At 36.5% G+C, this 21,127-nt stretch overlaps 1 protein-coding gene across 3 annotated transcripts in view; it reads right to left on the minus strand.

Moving 5' to 3' along the window:
- MYOM1 (myomesin 1) overlaps window positions 1–21,127 on the minus strand; it is a 153,038-nt gene that overhangs the window by 27,671 nt on the left and 104,240 nt on the right. For all 3 annotated transcript variants that reach the window (XM_058692583.1, XM_058692582.1, XM_058692584.1), the window contains 2 exons: window positions 18,878–18,992; window positions 1,085–1,241 (listed from right to left, as the gene is read on the minus strand). In XM_058692583.1, coding sequence (XP_058548566.1) covers window positions 1,085–1,241; window positions 18,878–18,992 — 272 coding nt within the window. The remainder of the gene's footprint in view (window positions 1–1,084; window positions 1,242–18,877; window positions 18,993–21,127) is intronic.

Raw genomic sequence — 21,127 nt, forward strand, 5'->3', positions numbered from 1 at the left:
TATTGTGTCTCCCAGCATCCAATAGTTTTCTGACACATAATATGTGCTTAGTAAATATTTGTGGAATGAATAAATGAATGGGTCAGTGGTTCACTGTGTTTTCTAACTTTGGTGAGTGATGTTGCTACTCATTGTCTAAGATCAGCCAAACATAAATGTGAGCCAAGTGCACAAATTGGAAGAAAAAATGTATAGTTTGATTGCCCTTTCTTTAATCAGATTTATGTTTTACTTCAAGGACTTTATAGCATGCTGATGGAAAAATGTCTTTTAGTTATATTCAATATGTCCTTGTCATCCTCCAACAAAATTACTATTTCTTTATTTTTGAGATATTTTGGGCGTCTTTGTAATAAAAATAATACTTAAAAGCATTTTGCTTTACCAAATGCAATCCAATATGGTTGGAACCAAAAAAATATAAAACTTGCTAAACAAGGCAAAGTAAAAAGAAAACTTAAAATCTTGGATGTGAAAGAAGTAATTGATCACAAAATTAATCTTCGATCTCTCCCATTTTATAGAAAAAGAAATTGGAGGCCCATGGAACTTCAAAGCTACCCCAGGTCACAGAGCTGGCCTCTGGTAGGGCTAGGGCTAGAACTCATCTGTCCTCTGCTTTCCAAACAAGGTTCATTCCAGTGTATTATTATGTCATTCTTAAGTGGGGGTGAAAAAAACAGACAAGATTATACCTATTTTGTTTAATTCACTATAACTTGAATCAGCAAGCAGCAAGTTCTTCCTTGCTCCCTCCCCATAAGCATCCTCACCATTACTTTAAGATTATAAAGTTTCATAAAATAATGAAAAGCATCATTAAAGCTGACTTTTAAAATGTCAATTAAGGCTTTTCCAACATCGCAAATTTGATAACATATAAGAAAGCTTTTTAAATGAAATAATATGAAAGCAGGATTGTTGTTTTTTAAGGTTGACGTTATTACTTTTTACATGACCAAATATAAAATATTTGTGATTTCATCCCCTTATGCCAAGTATTTGAGATAGAAAGCAAAGCGCTTAACTTCATTCTCCTATCATTAAAGGAAACCCATTTAATTTTGATTGAAATGGTACATACTTGTTGCCTTTGCTCTCAACGTCTAATCGTGGAGAGCCCTCAGTGGATACATAATCTTTGGACCAGTTGAACTGAGAATTTGGAGTCATCTGATCACATTCAAAATTCAATGAAATTACGCCATCATCATCCACATTTACAACAACCTCTTTGGTTCCTAGAAGATCCAAAACAAGGCACTGATTATTTCCTAATAGAAATCAACAAAGTGAGAATTCCTTACTTTGGGATCCGTTACTTTAGCCTTCAAGCAGGGCCTTGAGCCTGTGCAAGAGAAAAGACCCAACTGCTCGCTATGGATGACAAGCCTGCATCCTGTTCTACAATTCAACTTCTATACTGCAACATGGAATTTAATTAATGTGCCATATTTTTCAGGTAGAGACACCACCAGTCTAGGGCAAAATAAAAATTTGTTGATGTGACTTAAAGTACAGTTATAGGAACAAGTTGGTCATAATAAGGAGGACAAGGCAGCCCTGGGCAAAAGGAAAGTTGAATGATCCTTGTTAAGACTGAATTGATGACTTTTGCTTCAATAACACCCATATCCAGCTATTCATCAGGAAAGGATAGATAATAGATAAAGAAACCAAAGGGGAGAAACAGAGGTGGTAAAAATTGCCTATAGTTACATGATTAAAGTTTGTAAATCATTTAAAAAATGATGAAATACATGGAAACTTGTTCTGTTTATCAAGTAAGCATATATAAATCTAAAGATGCCCCTCTAGATTAGAATGACAGCAATCTAGACATGACTGTTATTGAACTGTATGGAAATTTAAATGGAAATTAATTTCAAGAGATCCAGATGTTTCAAGAAGATTGGTTTTTAGCTTTTAAAAGAAAACAATTCAGTTAGTGTTTTGAGTTCTTATGTTTTTGTGAGTTATAATAAATTCCACCTGCATCTAATCTGGTGATTCAAAGAGTTTGTATAGCACATAAAACATTCACATCTATGCATAAATCCAGTTTGAAAGGTAAAATGCTCTTCTCAAATTGACACTCATTCAGTTACCAGTCTAAATTCAGTTTGTTTCCATATGTTAGAAAAAGTATATTCAATCTGAGAAAGTTACAGGTTTGTTTTTTTTAAAGCATTAAAAGGGGCACCTGGGTGGGTTAGTCTGTTAAGTGTCTGACTCTTGACTTTGGCTCCTCAGGTCACGATCTCACAGTTCATGGGTTCGAACCCCTCATCAGGCTCTGCACTGATGGTGTGGAGTCTGTGTGGGATTCTCTCTCTCTCTGACCCTCCCCTGCTCTCTCTTAAAATAAATAAATAAACTTAAAAAGAAAGCATTAAAAAAGTCTTCCAATAGATACTGCCAAAAGACTGAAGTTTTTCTCTCTAAATTGTAAGAAGTCAGCATCCTGGCTTACTGTGCAGTAAAACTTGTCAGGGGGAAAAAATTGCAAAACTCCTCCCAGGGGAAGGCCAAAAGAAAATGAGTGCCCAAACTGTGCATGGCAACATGAAGATCTTGGTTCCTAAGCCAGGCAGTTGATTTAATTTGTGTCCTTACTGATGGCAGTGTGTGCTTCAATTATAAATTCCCAAAAAGTGATTTTTAACACATGGAATAGCTAGAGAAGACTACTTCTAGTGATTTTTAAAATTACTTTTTAAAAAACAAACAGAGGGCTATTTTCATATTTGGCTATAAACTGAAATAATGATCAAATAAAGACTTAATTATATTTAAGTGAAATGTCCCCCATGTATTACTTCTAAAGGGCTGAGTCTACTCTACTGAAAGTTGCAGACCATATTTTAGTTCTACTCCTGATAACATATGATGAATCCTTACCATCCATTATTGTATAACAAATAGTGAGAAAGTTCTCTCATTAAAACTTAAGAAAAGACTAACACCTAAGAGTGTGGAGGTTGAGGCAGTGTTAGAATACACGGCATGGTTGAGTCACAGAGAGAGTACAAATAAGAAAATTTCTGTATATCTGTGTTGTTCTGAAGAGGAAAGAAATGACAGAGGTTGACTAAACCTTCCTTGCTATTTGCATAATATCTATTTTGGAGGCATGATGGATTATTCATATTAATCATTCATTGTTTGATCTGTAATCCCTTTTAAAAGGAAGTGAATCATCCATATGCTTGCTGTTTATTATACTAGAGGCATGATTTAAGTTTACAACAGAAAAAAAATATTGCTTAGGTCAAGAATTGTGAGGTTTGTTTTTATTAAAGTGAAAGATTTTACTTCATTGCAAAGGAGTTACAAAACTGAAAGAATATGAATAGTATATAATTAGCTTAGCTGTTTTCTCAATTCCACAGCTAGCCTTTGTGCAGTAACACCAAGAAGTAAGGAAAACAAGCCCCTAAGTGGCAGTGCTGATGTGACAAAGTCCACACACTAGTATTCCTGAACACTCACTGGAGAATTCTGTAGATCGTCACTTGGAATCTGTTTAAACTTCACTTCGAGAAAGTTGGTTGGTTGGTTTCTGTCAGCAGATTAAACCCCCAAAGCACAGGGAAGCAAAAAACTACTCTCAGCAGGTACACTGAGAATAAGGCAAATGACAGCAAGAGAGGAGGCAGAAAACATAAATGGAGGCATAAAGGCATATTTAAAGAGGGACAAATGGCTCCTCACTCCTTAATGACATCGCTGTATTCCAACACTGTACAATAAATAAGGTTGATCTTTATGGCCCTCAGTCACACCGAAAGAGGTAAATAAGATTCAGTACACTGCATCCAAGGTTGAAAAGTACATACTAAAATGTCCAATCTATTTCAAAAGACTTTTTATCAAAGAGTTTTAGAATGTATTTTCAAATCTTAATGCTTCAGCAGTAAATTCTCAGGTAAATGGAACAACCGGGAATTTAAAAACAATAATTTGTTCAGGTTTTTTTTTTTATTGAGGAAAATTTAGTCTATAACATATAAGTTTCACAGAAGGCTAACAGACACATGAAATGATGCTCAACATCACTTGTCATCAGGGAAATACAAATGAAAACCATGATGAGATATCACCTCACACCTGTCAGAATGGCTAAAATTAATAACACAGGAAACAACAGACGTTGGTGAGGATGTGGAGAAAGGGGAACCCTCTTGCACTGTTAGTGCAAATGCAAACTGGTGCAGCCACTCTGCAGAACAGTATGGAGGTTCCTCAAAAAGTCAAAAATAGAACTACCCTGTGACCCAGCAATTGCATTACTAGGTATTTACCTAAAGAATAAAAAAGTACTGATTTGAAGGGACACATGCACCTTGACATTTACAGAAGCATTATCAACAATAGCCAAGGTATGGAAAAAGCCCAAATGCCCATTGACTGATGAATAAATATAGAAGATGTGGTGTATATACACAATGGAATATTACTCAGCCATCAAAAAGAATGAAATCTTGCCATTTGCCACAACATGGATGGAGCTAGAATTCTCCATTGAGGGTTCAGGAATACTAGTGTGTGGACTTTGTATCATGCTAAGTGAAACAAGTCAGTCAGAGAAAGACAAATACCATAGGTTTCACTCATATGTGGAATTTAAGAAATAAGACAGATGGACATAGTGGAAGGGGGAAAAGAGGAGAGGGAGGAAAACTGTAAGAGATACTTAACTACAGAGAACAAACTGAGGGTTGATAGAGGGGAGGGCAACAGGGGATGGGCTAAATGGGTGATGAGTATTAAGGAGGGCACTTATTGTGATAAGCACTGGGTGTTCTATGTAGGTGATGAATCACTAAATTCTACTCCTGAAACCAGTATTACACTATATGTTAACTAAATAGAATAAATAAAAACTTGACACAAACAAATAAAAACTGCTGAGAACCAGACTTTAAAAGGAAGGAAGGAAGGAAGGAAGGAAGGAAGGAAGGAAGGAAGGAAGGAAGGAAGGAAGGAAGGAAGGAAGGAATAAAGAAAGATTATATAAGGTTCAGGTATGTAACACAAATTTAATATCTGTATGTAGTACAAAGTGATCACCACTAAAAGTCTAGTTACCATCCATCACCATGCAATTGATCCCCTCTACTCATTTTTCCCACCCCCACCCCTGTTCCCCTCTGGTAATCTCCAATTCATCTTCTGTACTATGAGTTTGCTTTTGTTTTGTTTGTTCATTTAAGTTTTTAGATTCCATATGAGTGATATCATATATCTGTCTTTCTCCATCTGACTGACTTCACTAAGCATAATATCTTTGAGGTCCACCCATGTTGTCACCAATGACAATACTGCATTATTTTTATGGATGAGTAGTACTCAATTGTATATATATACCACATCTTCTTTACCCATTTATCTATCAGTGGACATTTAGGCTGTTTCCATTTCTTGGCTATTATAAATAATGCTGCAAAGAACAAAGGGATGATTATATTTTTTTCAAATCAGTGTTTTTGTATTCTTTGGACAAATACCCAGAAGTTGAATAGCTGGATTATATGGTAGCTCTATTCTTAATTTTTTAAAGGAATTTTCCATATTTTCTTTTCCACAGTGGCTGCACCAATTTACATTTCCACAGTGTTTGAGGGTTCTCTTTTCTCCATGTCCTCTCCAACATCATTATTTCTTGTCTTTTTGATAATAGCCATTCTAACCATTGTGAAGTGATATCACATTATTGTTTTGATTTGCATTTCCCTACTAATTAGTGATGTTGAACATCTTTTAATGTGCATGTTGGCCATCTATATGTCTTTGGACAAATGTGTAGTGTATTCAGATCCTCTGCCCATTTTTAAAAATATTTTTAAGTAATCTTTACACCCAGTGTGGGGCTTGAACTTACAACCCTGAGATCAAGAGTCACAAGCTCCACCAACTGAGCCAGCCAGGTACCCCTCTGTCCATTTTTTAAATCAAGTTGCTTGTTTTTTGTTGTTGAATTGTATGAATTCTTTGTATGTTTTGAATATTAATCCCTTGTCAGATACATGGTTTGCAAAAATCTTCTCCCATTCAGTATGTTGCCTTTTTGTTTCGATGATGGTTTCTTTCACTAGCAGATTTTTAGCTTAATGTAATCATTTTTTTTCTTTTTTGGCTTTTGTTTCCCTTGTCTTTGGAGTCAGATCCACAAAAACATTGCTAAGACCAATATCGAGGATCTTACTGCCTATTTCCTTCCATGAATTGTATGGTTTCAGGTCTTGCATCCACATCTTTAATCCATTTTGAGTTAATTTTTTGTATGGTGTAAGATAGTGATCTAGTTTCATTCTTTTATGTGTGGCTGTCCATTTCTCCCAACACCACTTATTGAAGATATTCTCCTTTTTCCATTGCATGTTCTTGTCTCCTTTGTTGTAAATTAATTATCCATATATGTGTGAGTTTATTTCTGCACTCTCAATTCTGTTCCATTGGTCTGTGTGTCTGTTTTTATGCTGATACCATACTGTTTTGATTCCTATAGCTTTGTAGTATTTTTGAAACCAGGGAGCATAATATCTCCAACTTTGTTCCCCTTTCTCAAGACTGCTTTAGTTATTTTGTATTTTTGTGGCTCCATGCAAATTTTAGGATTACTAGTTCTAGTTCTAGTTCTGTGAAAAAGTGCCATTGTAACTTTGATAGGGAATGCACTGAATCTGTAGATTGATTTGGGTAGTATGGACATTTTAACAATATTAATTCTTCCAATCCATGAACATGGTATATCCATTTGTCTGTTTCATCTTCAATTTTTTTCAATATCTTAAAGCTTTCAGAGTATAGGTCTTTTACCTCTTTAGTTAAATTTTTCCTGGGTATTTTTTATTCCCTTTTTTTAATGTTTTTTTATTTTTGAGAGAGAGAGACAAAGTGCAAGTGGGGGAGGGACAGAGAGAGAGGGAGGCACAGAATCCAAAGCAGGCTGCAGGTTCTGAGCTGTCAGCATAGAGCCTGACAGGGGGCTCGAACTCATAAGCTGTGAGATGATGACCTGAGCTGAAGTTGGATGCTTAACCAACTGAGCCACCCAGGCACCCCTTAATGCAATTGTAAAAGGGACTGTTTTCTAAATTTTTTGTTCTGATAATTTGCTAGTATATAGAAACACCACAGATTTCTGTATGTTGATTTTGTATCCTGCTACTTTACTGAATTCATTTACTAGCTCTAACAGGTGTGTGTGTGTGTGTGTGTGTGTGTGTGTGTGTGTGTAGTCTTGTGGGTTTTCTATGTATAGTATCATGTTATTTACAGACAGTGACAGTTTTACTTCTTCCTTTATAATTTGGATGCCTTTTATTTCTTTTTCTTGCTGTGGCTAGGATGCCAACTACTATATTGAATAAAACTGGTGAGGGTGAGAATCCTGGTCTTATTCCTGATCTTAGAGGAAAAGCTTTCATCTTTTCACCATGGAGTATAATGTTAACTGAAAGCTTGTCATATATGGCCTTTATTATGTTGAAGTACATTCTAATCTATACTCACTTTGTTAAGAGCTTTTATCATAAATGGATGTTGAATTTTGCCAGATGCTTTTTTTGCACCTGTTGAGATGGTCATATATTTTTTTATCCTTTATTTCGTCAGTGTGGTGCATCATGTTTATTGATTTGTGGGTTTTGAACCATCCTCATGTCCCTGGAATAAATCCTACTAGATCACGGTGGATGATTCCTTCTAATGTATTGTTGAACTTGGTTTGCTAAGGATTTTTATTTAGGATTTTTGCATCAATGTTCATCAATAATATGGGGCTGTAATTTTCTTTTTCTGTGGTGTTATCTGGTCTTGGGATCAAGTAATGCTGGCCTCATAAAATAAATTTGGAAGTGTTCCCTCCTCTTCAATTTTTTGGAAGAGTTTGAGAAGGATAGGTATCAAATCTTGGAATATTTGATAGAACTCACCAGTGAAGCTGTTCTGGCCTGGACTTCTGTTTGTTGGGAGGTTTTTGATAACTGATTCAATTTTCTTACTAGTAATTAGTATATTTTTTATAGCTTCATGAATCAGTCTTGTATGGAAGATTGTATGTTTAGAGGAATTTGTCTATTTCTTCTAGGTGGCCCTCTATGTTGGTGTATTATTTTTCATAGTCTCTTATGATCCTTCATATTTCTGTGGTGTCAGTTGTAACTTCTTCTAATTTTGATTTCTAATTTTGTTATTTTTCCCTTCATGAGCATAGTGAAAGGTTTGTCAGTTTTGTTTACTTTTTCAAAGAACCAGCTCTAAGTTTCACTAATCTTCTGTATTTTTTTCCTAGTCTCTATTTCATTTATTTCCATTCTGATCTTTACTATTCCCTTCCTTGTACTTACTTTATGCTTTGTTTGTTCTTTTTCTAGCTCCTTTGGGTGTAAAGTTAGATTGTTTATTTGAGATTTTTCTTGTTTCTTGAGGTAGACCTATATTGCTAAGGTATTCCCTCTTAGAGCCATTTTTGCTGCATCCCCAAGGTTTTGGTATGTAATTTCTGGTTTCACTTGTCTCTAGGTTTTTTTTTTAATATCTGCTTTGATTATTTTGATGACTCAGTGGTTGTTCAGTAGCATGTTGTTTAATCCCCACATTTTTGTAATTTTCTGAGACTTCTTCTTATAATTGATTTCTAGTTGCAAGCCATTGTGGTCACAGAAAATAGTCGATGTGATTTCAATGCTCTTGAATTTATTGACACTTGTTTTGTGGCCTAACATGTGATCTATCCTAGAAAATGTTTCATGTGCAGTTGAGAAGAATGTTCAGTTGCTTTTAGATGGAATGTTCTGTATATATCTACTGAGTCCCTCTAGTCTAATATATCATTTAAGGCTGATGTTTCCTAATGAATTTTGTTTGGATGATCTAACCATTGATACAAGTGTTAAAGTTCCCTACTATTATTGTATTGCTATAAATTTTTCCCTTTAAGTCTGTTAATATTTTCTTTATATATCTTGGTGCCCCTATTATGGGTGAATATATATTTAAATGCCCTTGTCTATTATTACAGTCTTTGTTTTAAAGTCTATTTTTTTCTGGTATGAGTATTGCTACTCCAGCTTTCTTTTCATTTCCATTTGCATAGAATGTCTTTTCCCATCCCTTCCCATCGGTCTTTGTGTGTCTTTAAATCTGAAGTGTATCTTTAGATCTGTAGACAGCACATAAATGGGTCTTGTTGGGGTGTTTTTGTTTGTGTGTGTGTGTGTGTGTGTGTGTGTGTGTGTGTGAGAGAGAGAGAGAGAGAGAGAGAGAGAGAGAGAGAGAGAGAGAGAGAGAGGAAGCAGGGGAGGGGCAGAGGGAGAGGAAGAGAGAATATTAAGCAGGATCTACAACCAGCCCAGTGTGGAGCCTGATGCAATGCTAGATCCCATGACAGTGAGAGCAGGACCTGAGCCAAAATAAAGAATCAGATGTTTAACTGACTGAGACAGTCAGACACCCTAAAATGGGTCTTGATTTTTTTTAGCCATTCCACCACTCTGTATCTTATTTTTATTTTTTAAAGTTTATTTATTTATTTTGAGACAGAGAGGGAGAGAATGAGAGAGAGAGCAAGCACATGAGCAGGGGAGTGGCAGAGAGAGAGGGAGAGAGAATCCCAAGCAGGCTCTGCACCATCAGCGTGGAGCCTGACGTGAGGCTCAAACCCACGAACCATGAATCGTGATTTGAGCCAAAACCAAGAGACAAGATTCTCAACTGAATGAGCCACCCAGGTGCCCCTTCCACCACTCTATCTTTTGATTGAAGAGTGTAGTCCATTTACATTTAAAGTAATTATTGATAGAGATGTTCTTATTGCTATTTTGTGCATTGCTTTCTGGCTGTTTTCTAGTTCCTCTCTGTTCCTTTTTTCTTCTCTTTCTCTCTTCCCTTGTGGTTTGATGGCTTTCTTCAGAATTATATTTAGGTTTCTTCTCATTTTTCAAATGTATTTACCATAGGTTTTTGCTTTGTAGTTACTGTGAGGTGCATATATAATTTTCTATGTATATAACAGTGTGTTTTGAGTGATAGCAACTTAAATTTGAACATATTCCAAAACTTTACATTTTTCTCTCACCCACACATTTTTATTTTTGATGTCACATTTTACATCTTTTTATTTATGCATCCCTTAACTGATTATTGTAGTTTTAATTAATTTTAACTATTTTTGTCTTTTAACCTTCATACTTGCTTTATAATGGATGCATCCACTATCTTTACTACATATTTACCTTTTCCAGTGAGATTTTTACTTTGTTATATATTTTCTTATTATTAATTAGTGCCATTTCTTTTTGATTTTGAGAAGTCTCTTTTACATTTCTTGTAAGACTAGTTTAGTGTAATGAACTTTAGCTTTTGCTTATCTGGAAAACTCTTAATCTCTCCTTCAATTCTGAATGATAACATTGCCAGGTAGAAAATTCTTGGTTGAGAATTTTTTTCTTTCAGCACTTTGAATATGTTGTGTCACTCTCTTCTGGCTCGCAAAGTTTCTGCTGAAAATTTTGCTGATAGCCTTATGGGCTTTCCCTTGTACACAATAAGTTGTTTTTCTCTTGCTACTTTTAAGATTCTCTCTTTAATTTTTAGCCTTCTAATTACAATGTGTCTTAGTGTGAATTTCTTTGGGTTCATCTTATTTGGAACTCTCTGGGCTTCCTGAACTTGTATGTCTGTTTCCTTCCCCAGATTGGGCAGGTTTTCATCTGTATTTCTTCAATAAGTTTTCTGGCCCTTTCTCTTTCTCTTCTCCTTCTGGGACCCCAATACTGCAAATGTTATTCCTCTTGATGTTGTCCTAGAGATCCCTTAAGGTATCTTCATATTTTTAAATTCTTTTTTCTTTTTACTACTCTGTCTGGGTGAGTTCTATTGCTTTGTCTTCCAGCTCATTGATCTGATATTTGGCTTCATCCAGTCTGCTGTTGAATCCCTCTAGTGTATTTTTCAGTTTAGTTACTATATTCTTCAGCTTTGTAACTTTGATTTGGAATTTTCCTTATATTTTCTGTGTCTTTGTTGAGGCTCTCACTATGTTAACTCATTGTTTACCTGAGTTCAGTGAACCTCTTTATGGCCATTACTTTAAACGCTGTATGAGGTATAATGCTTACCCGTTTCATTAATGTCTTCTTCTGATGTTTTGTCTTATTCTTTCATTTAGAACATAATCTTCTGTTCTTTAATTTTTTTTTCCTGACTCTCTGTGTTTGTTTTTATGTATTAGACAAATCAGCTACTGCTCCTGGTCTTGAAGGAGTGGTCTTGTGTAGATGTCATGTGGAGCCCAGAAATGCAACCCCTTCTGACCACCAGAGCTAGATGCTCAAGGGACATTCCTTTTTTGGACTGCATGTACTCATGTTCTGTGGCAAGTCTGTGTCTACAGCTGGGCTGTGGGCGGGGCTGGTGTCTGGGCCAGCTGCAATATATGGCTGTGCTGTGGCATTGTTCAGGTGTCTGAATGGCCAAATTTGATCCCAAACTCATGCAACTTGAAGAATAAGAAAACCCTGCTTAGTTGCTGTCTCAATTGTCCCAATTACTGAGAGAAGACTATAGAATTATCTTGTTGACTTATTCTGGAGAACTAATTTTCATAAAGTAGTTGGAGGTCTTTTGTGAAAATATGAAGTGAAAGAAAAGATGCTATTTTAAAGTCCCAGGTGATACATGTGTTTCTACCTTAACCTATAAGTCTTACATCATTACGTTATAGCTGGGTTCTAACATAAGAAATGTACTAATTTATACTTTTAGAAAAAAATATGATAATTTTTTGGAAGTCTTAGATTAAAATTTATAATTTGAAATTAAGTAATTGCCTAGAGAGACAAAATGAGAAGGATTAGATGTAATGTAAGCTAGTATCTAAGAGAGTTTCCTCATCTGTGAGACTTTTCTTGATTAATCATGTCAAAGTACATGGTAGACTATATATATAGTGGGCAGAAAAAGAGGCATGAACATTCTTCAGTTTATCCACACATAATTTTGGCTATAGTAAGTACTATTAGTTGATTTATATAGATAAAAGGAAAAACAAAAAATAAAGCTATATTTGGCACTTAATGTTTAAAAATCAAATACTTGCTAAGACCTGTACTTGATTGGATCTCATTTTTCAAAAAGTAATATTCATGTTTCATTTATCAACAACAGGATTAAAGTATAAAGAGCAGGGGTTTTGTGTTCCATATTTTCCATACATATTACATTTGCAAGGGACTGGATTGAAAAAAACAGATTTAAAAGAAAAATGTGGGGCGCCTGGGTGGCGCAGTCGGTTAAGCGTCCGACTTCAGCCAGGTCACGATCTCGCGGTCCGTGAGTTCGAGCCCCGCGTCAGGCTCTGGGCTGATGGCTCGGAGCCTGGAGCCTGTTTCCCATTCTGTGTCTCCCTCTCTCTCTGCCCCTCCCCCGTTCATGCTCTGTCTCTCTCTGTCCCAAAAATAAATTAAAAATGTTGAAAAAAAAAAAATTAAAAAAAAAAAAAAAAAAAAAAAAAAGAAAAATGTCAGTTTAGAATTGCAATGTTTGCCTTATTCAAACTTATCTTGGTAAAGATTAAGTATAATACCAATATTTTGATAAACAGACAAGTGAAATAAAAATACCAACAAGAAAGTATTCTAATCACAATGGGTTTCCTACTTAATTTTATACCCAGATTTGAAAGCTTGATCTCTTCCATGACAAATCAGTAACATGTCAACTGGCTAAAATTATCTCTCTAGAAGTAATCATCATCTGAAGCTTTTGAAAAATCAAATTCACTACAAATATTTCAAATACTAGTTATATAAGCCTATTTCTTGAACTCCGTAACAATTCTCATTAGGACATTGTGTTTAGTCAAAGTAACACTTCAAAGAAAGAATGCAGTTTAAAAACATTTTGTAAACAGAAAATAAGTTCATTGTCTTAAAATGCTTAGCAAGTTATAGCTTGTTCTTATTTGTCACATCAATTACAATGTTGATGCTATCCAATCTTTCAATGCTTTTCAAATTCAAAGCTTTCCATTACTGTTTAAATTAATTTGTTAACATAGTTCTTTGAATAAAGATATTTTTAAAGAGTGACTTAGTAAGCCAAGTACTTTACAATAGTACCATAACAGGAGATTGATTGGAAATTCCTTTGGAAAAAAAGGTAGAGTTTTCCTGTGTTCAGGGTTTACAGAGAAAATGGTGTTTTGGGAAAATAATTTAAAGAAATTATATGGGACAACAAAGAATAAATGTGAGGAGTTTAAAACAAAAAGATGTATCTTGGAAAATTGAAAACAGCTGAAAAATGAGCTCCGAGTTTCTCGTATCTGAAAAGGAAGGACATGTTGGCTTGTATATTCCTCTTTGTATGAAAAAGGAAATCACTACGGTCATCTGGAAGGGCTAATTTTTCCACATATTAAAATCTAAGAGGAAGTTTATGGGGCGCCTGGGTGGCTCAGTCGGTTAAGTGTCAGACTCTTGATTTCGGCTCAGGTCACGATCTCATGGTTGGTGAGATGGACCTGGTGTTGGACTCTATGCTGATAGTTTGGAGACCGCTTGGGATTCTCCCTCTCCTCTCTTTCACCTCACCGAACCCAGGCACGCGCTCTCTTTCTCAAAATAAATAAATAAACATTAAAAAAAAAATGAGAGGAAGTTCCGCAGTGGAATTCCTTAAATAAAGAAGTCCTTAAAATACACTGGGCAAAAAATTCCATAGCAATTTTCAAAAAGATATATGACATTCAAATGGGTGATTCTTTTTATAAAAACTCTAGAAAAACAAGAGCAAAAGTAACGCCAGCATTTCTAATAGGCCCCAGGCTAATCCACCTAACAATGCCCGTGTAGAGGGACTTGGTGCAGTGTCAGAGTAAGAAAGCTGTAGCTATGACATCCTCGAGTTTTCTTTTTAGGATGTCCCATGGCCTAATTGTTTTTTGTCAGGTACTGAGCTACTGTCAATTCACGGCTGAACTCATAAATGTCTGAAGAGCCACATTCTCTAAAGTTGATTAATGTATGATCAAAATGGTTCAGATATTTGACAGGTAGGCAGTAAATTTGATATGCTGCTGTCATATTAAAGGCTTCTCTGTGGATATTCTCATCTGGATGAAAGGCCATCTCACTTTCCCACATAGCTGGCACTGGAAAAGTAGACCAAAATCTGTCAGGACTTAGATTTTCTCAAAAATGACCTGTGAATCTTTGAACATGAAGAATTTGGTTAAGAACACAAGATATTTGGCCATAAAAATTAGAGATTACTTTGGTCTTAAAAGGATTTAAGAAGAGTTGTCTTGAGTCAGCTGCCTCAATCCTACACAAATCCTACATATGGACACAGGGATATACCAGATTGTGTGGAATGGCATTTTAGTGGTCCCTTCAGGCTTGCTACCACACTCAATATGTGAAAGAGTTAAGGTATAGCCCAGGGCTAAAATGAATGATTTGGAAATTAACTGTCCTACTTTTCTCTCTTCTTCAAAAAATGATTTAAAAAAATAAAATTTAAAAGCTAAAATGAAATCACAGTAAACTGTTCACTTTCCCATATATTTCATAATCTGGTATGCAGATTTTTTCATATAATTTAGTCTTTAACATCAGCATTAATAGATCACTTTTACAAGCTTTAGTTATTTGTCCTCCATGGTGTGTGTGTGTCTGGAGAGTGGGACAGAATAGAAACAGATAGAAATGAATTAATGTAATCAGCCACATATGATAACTTAGCTCCCTATGTTTAAGACCAGAACTACGGGGTTAACCTATCACTTTGCTGTCCACATTGTGGCCTCCATTACAAAATATCTAGCATTAAGTTTATACTCTGTGGCTATAAAACAGAGTCATACTCACTGGCCAAAACATAGTAGTCCTTCATTATTTTTTCCTTGAAATAAATGATTATCACACACCAGGTACTAGGCCCTCACATACAGGGAGAAAAGACACAGTTTCTGTTTTGAAGGAGCCTACAGTGTAACACAGTTTACAACCCTGGTTTCATTCTAGAATTACCCAAACACCTAAACAAACAAACAAAAATGAACATATGCCCAGACTCAGTCCTGGAGATTCTGATATAATTGGTCTGCAATGGAGTCTGGAATGAAGTCAGTATTATCAAAAAGTTCCTAGCATGATTCTAATGTATACTGAATTTGAGAACTACTGTTTTAATGGGTGAAAGAGAACAGTTAATAAGCAAATACAAGTGAGTATTTCTAAATTACGCCAGTTGAGTCTAACAGTCAGCTTGGTTTCCAGCTTCAGAATCCTTTAAAACTCTACCTCCAGGCTACATTTACTTTCTTGGTCCTGCCAGGTTCTAGGACCAAGCAAGTTTTAGAAACTGGAATTGGCTAACTCAACCCCAGCTCATTATTCCCTCTAGTTCTTCTAACTGCCTCCCTCCTAGTGACTAAGTCCTAACTTCTGGTAACCCAGGTCCTGCTTGGGACTCTGCCTTGTGTTTGGGTCCTCCTGCCCATCACCTGAATTCTCCTGCCTGCTGGTGAGTCACTGGTAAAAATACCTGCAGCCTGTACCACCAGTTATTTGTTGCTGGCCAGATCACCTGCCACACCTTGGCAGGTCTCTCTCTTATCTCCCATCTAATCAGGCTCACCTTACCTTCCCCTCCACCCAGGCCTGATGCAATCAGCAAGACACTATTTGAAAAATATCGAATATCGAGAATAGAAGTGCATCCATCTTATGTACCAACAAATCTACACTCAATATTTTACAGCGTATTCTTCTTTATAGGCTTTTCTAGCTTAATAGATTTCTTGGTAAAGCATGATACACTTAGTCCATTTTTCTGGATCATCATTAGCAGCACAAATGGACTTTCTGGCTGTGGCTGAGCTACTCTGCTGGCATATTCATCGACTTCAAAGGGAGACCAGTGATCCTCTCAGTCCTGGTGGATTAAGTTAACTTTTAACACAAATTCAAATTACACTTGAGGTATCTTGTTAGATGTATTTGAGTTTGCTGTTACATGATAAGCTTTATTTTCTATCTGAAATTTTAATAATGCATTCCAAAAGAAGCTGTTCTTCTGAAATAGCAATCCAAATTTCACATCCCAAATCTTGAAATTGATAACATGCCTTCCCACCCCTGCCCTATCCATTCTAACATAAAATAAATATCTGGGTAAAAATAAAATACTGGTATTTAACAAAATCATTAAATATAGACAACCTTACACTACGCATAAGTTTTTCCAGGGAGTTATGAAACCCAGTTTATAGCCTGTTTAGGTATGACAAATACTTTATGAATGTCTGTCATAGCTGTCATCTCACACCATGGTGTAAAGTCTGGGTTTTCCCCTAGATTGTAAGCCCAGTATACAATGATGATATCATATTCCTCTACTCCTGCTGCTCATGCAGCACCTGATTAATTGTAGGTGCTGAAGAAATCTATATTCCAAGAATGAATGTGTCTGTTACATATGAACAAGTCCAAGTGTCTCCTGGTTTTGGGGCTTCTTCATGGTGAAGCACTTTGACATTGTGCATCGTAGGATTTTGTCCTAAACTGTGAGCCAGAGAATGGCTTAATCTGGTGCTGTTTAGTGGATCAGTGTCTGCAGCTGCTCTTCGTAGTTATATTCTGAGAATGGAATGAGCCCCCAAAATGACTTGTGTTGCTTTATTACAAATCAGTGAAACAAAACTCTTCACCCAGGAACTCACCAGAAGATCATTTTCTGGTGGTAAAATTTCCATAGTGATAGCTTTGTTAATGTCAGGCTGGGCCATCTGCTATTCTGAGGCTATTGATGTGAAAATAAAAAGTCAATTTAACCTTCCTTCAGTTAATCTGATTTGGAATCCACTGCTTGCAGGGTGCTTTTAACTTATCAATGACTAGGTTAAGAGCTCACCTTCATGGTAACCTAAATGTTGTTCTTACAAGGGTCTGCAGTTGGATCCTTCTGCATGTTGGCCATTTGGCATTTTCTATTTCCTTACAGTGGGCAACTGCAGAGTCTGATTCCTACAGGAATATATATCCTGGTGTCTTCGTGTGTTGCCTTTTATGTGTGTTTCTAGCATTTTCCTATTTTCTTATGGGATTTTATAAAAGGTACTTATATGAGGTGTGGCACTCTCTCCAGACAACTTGCACACTTGTGTATAAGGTCACTTTTCACACCCCAGTCTTAGAGGGTAGTTATAAGAGTAGTTGAAAGCATGTTATGAAGTGATAGGATGACAGGGGTAGATATTTCCTAAAAGTATACTTTTGGTATACTTTTCAAGTAACTTGTAGTGAGATCAAAGGTTTCTATGTTTACTTTCTTTCCTTGTCGTAAAAATAAATATTACATTACATACCCAGCCTTTATTTTAATCTGAAAATAACTGGTTAATACTTTTTTATCCTCTTTCATTTCCAATGTTTAAAAAAATTTTCCTTAATGCTTATTTATTTTGAGAGAGAGAGAGGGAGAGTGCAAGCTGGAAAGGGGCAGAGAGAGAGGGAGAGAGAGAATCATAAGCAGGCTCCATCCTGTCAACGTGAGCCCAACACGGGCTCAGTCTCATCAATCATGAGATTATGACCTGAGCTGAAATCAAGAGTCAGACGCTTAACTGACTGAGTCACCCAGGTGCCTCATTTTTAAAATATATTTATTGATTTATTGGCACAATATCATGTTAATTTCAGGTGTGCAACACAGTGATTCAATATTCTCATGCCTTAAGAAGTGATCACCTCAATAGGCCTAGTTACCATCTGTTACTATACAAAGTATACAAAATTATTGACGATATTCCCTACACTGTATATTACAGTGCTTCCTTTTATGTAACTTCTATGAACTGAAATATATAATAACTTTGAAAAGTAATAGAGATTAAATGACTAAATAATAATAATGTAATAATCTGAAGTTATTTGCACAGTAAACATTGTAAAATTTGTTTACATAATAAAGGGAAAGACTATCTTCTCTAGTCTAATCATGGTGTTTCTTGAAACTGGGAAGTGAAAGCGCCTCCACTCTATAGATCATCCAGTTAAAACTGCTGTTGGTTTAATCCAGGGGTCAGCAAAATGTGGCCTGTAGGCTAAATTTGTCCCATTGCCTCCTTTTGTATGGTCTGCAAGCTAAGAATGGTTTTTACATTTTTAAACAGTTGAAAAAAATCAAAAGATAATATTTCAAGACATGTGAAAATTATTTAAAATTTAAATTTCATAATACATGTAATATATAATGCACATAACTGGCACAATAAAATTTTATTAGAACACAGCCATGCACATGAGTTTATGTATTATCTATGGCTGCTTTTATGCCATGGCAGAGTTGAGTATTGTGACAGGGACCATATGGCCACAGAGCTGAAAATATTTACTATCTGGCCCTTCACAGAAAACATTCACTGACCCCTGGCTTAACATAATAGTTACAATTATATAAATTCTGCTTTTGTTTAAGAATCATGCTTGCTCACTGGGCTGTTCCAGCTTCTCCTATGACTGGGCAAATTACTCTTACAGGACTTAATGGCCAAGGAATAATGTCATAGGAATGTATACTTGAAACAGTCGATCCAGGAAGCATAATTTGATCAAGAACTTCCTTGTTTATAGGTGTAGACCAGAATAGCCCTGGATCATTTCAAACCTGGCTTACCCCTATCCTGAGAGCACCTTTGATGCAATAAATGACTCATGTCTGAAAGCCAAACTTATCAACTATTCAGCTGGCATACGCTGATAATTTTAAAAATTAGGAAAAACATAGAAAGTAAGGTTGAATGTTACTTTGGTATCTTACAAAGATGAGATTAACTTTAATTTTAAAAAAAGTAAAAGCCTACCTGGACGGGTTTCTGCCACAACAGGCCCAGCAAGGTCAGACGGCTTGCCGACACCCGCCTGATTTATGGCTCGGACACGGAACACGTAGCTGGCACCCTCCTTGAGGCCTTGCACCTGGAAGAAGCAGGTACAGAAGTGATGGGTGTTCTGTGTCATTTAAACAGAAGTGCTCTTCCTCTGTAAATACAATTTAGTTGTGTAGCCCAAGTTCTCCCATTCGTGGAACTATATCTCCCATCCATACTGAAATTGACCAGATTAAACTTTTTTTTTCAGGTTAAACTTTTTATTTATTAATTTTTATTTTTTTTTTAATGTTTATTTTATTGGGGTGCCTGGATGGCTCAGTTGGTTGGGCGTCTGACTTTGGCTCAGGTCATGGTCTCCCGGTTTGTAGGTTTGAGCCCCGTGTCGGGCTCTGTATTGTCAGCTTTGAAGCCTGGAGCCCACTTCAGATTCTGTGTGTCTCTCTCTGCCCCTTCCCTGCTCGTTCTCTGTCTCTGTCTCTGTCTCTGTCTCTCTCTCTCTCTAAAATAAACATTAAATAAAAATTTTTTAAGTGTTTATTTCACTTTTGAGAGAAAAAGTGAGCACTAGCAGGGGAGGGGCACAGAGAGAGTAAGGGAGACAGAATCCCAAGCAGGTTCTGCTCTGTCAGTCCAGAGCCCAATGTGGGTCTTAACCTCACGAACCATGAGATCACAACCTGAGCCGAGATCAAGAGTTAGACATGTAACTGAGCCACTCAGACACCCCAGATTAAACTTTTTAACATGTACATTTTTTTCTCCAGTTCAGACTTGAAAATTTTCTGAATATAAAATATCTGGAAGAGTGAATCTACATCTCAATGGGTATGGAGATTACAGGACATCTCTAGTTTTTTATGTCTATATTGTTTGGATTTTTCATTATGAGCCTGTGTCAGCTTTATAATCAGAAAAGTCAATAATTCTATTTTCACTTTAGAAACTGTGGACAAACTCTAAGATAATTTCCTCACAGAACATTCACTTCCCGGGTTGTGAGGCACATTCATTTTATATCAAGTCAATCTCTCTCTCTCTCTCTCTCTCTCTCCCTATATTTGCCTTTCTACTTTTTGTTTTTTTAAATGAGTGAACTTAACCATTCTTTGATAGGTTTAAACTCTATTATTTTTTCTTTCTGCCCCTCCCCCCTTTTTTTCTGGGCGTTTGATCCCCTTTGCTTGGCTTCTCATCCTTGTTTTGCTTCACCTGAGTCAAGTCCAACTTCAGCACTTGGGATCCAGTGCTGTGCAAACTGGGGAGGTGGAGATAATCCTGGCCATAAACACATACCACCACCATCCAGGATGTGTCTGACTTTCATTTTACACTATCCTTTGGCCTTCTGACTCATTTGGAGAACCAAACAGCATGCTACCTTCCTGCCCTTCCTTTACCTTTCCTCTTCCCCATGAAATGTGACCTTGCCTACCTCCTCAAGGTTTTGTAAGGGGCTGGGGAACTCACTGGCATATGCTAAGATGTCATGTTTAAAGGTCATCTCTCTTGGAAGATATATTTATGGGGACAGTAGATACCTTAACCTTTGAAAGTGGCTGACAGATGGTATGGACTTTAGTCCACAGTGGCAGGTCAATGGTAGAGATCTTTTAGAGCAGGCATACTCTGAATATCTTCCAAGGTCCACCTCTAGGCAGTGGCTTATTCTGCCAACAGGTATTTCTATATGACTATGGTGAAGCTACCCTTCATCCTAAGTAATAAGAGCTAGAATCATACACCCCACATTTTCTGAAGCCCTAGTATGGATTCAGGGTCTCCAGGTGCCAAGGGTGACATAGGGAAAACATTCTTTGGAGGTATCCATTTGGTACAAGCGAGATTCAGTGGCTTTAGTAGAACAGTCTTTGGTAGATGAAGTTAGGAATTTGTTCAGTTAGAGCACTTTAAAGGAATCTGGAAGGCAAAGGCACAGATAAGGGTGAGGATTAGGTCAAGAGTTGAGTGAATTCATTCCACTAGCCTCTGAGAGCTCATGTGACACAAGCACGAGGAAGCCTGTGAAGTGAGACACAGCATGACTCAAAGGAATCCACAGGTAAACACGTGTCGGCATGAACACTAGGAAAATAGCACACTCAAAACAAAAACTATCCTCAGAAAAAAAAGAAAAAAAAAATCAGAGGTGGAAATGTGAAAGTCACCTTTCTAAGACTGTAAGTAACAAAAATGTGAGGTAGGTAAGTATAGGCAAGGAAG

The sequence above is a fragment of the Neofelis nebulosa genome, chromosome 11, assembly GCF_028018385.1.
Source record: "Neofelis nebulosa isolate mNeoNeb1 chromosome 11, mNeoNeb1.pri, whole genome shotgun sequence".
Lineage (NCBI taxonomy): Eukaryota > Metazoa > Chordata > Mammalia > Carnivora > Felidae > Neofelis > Neofelis nebulosa.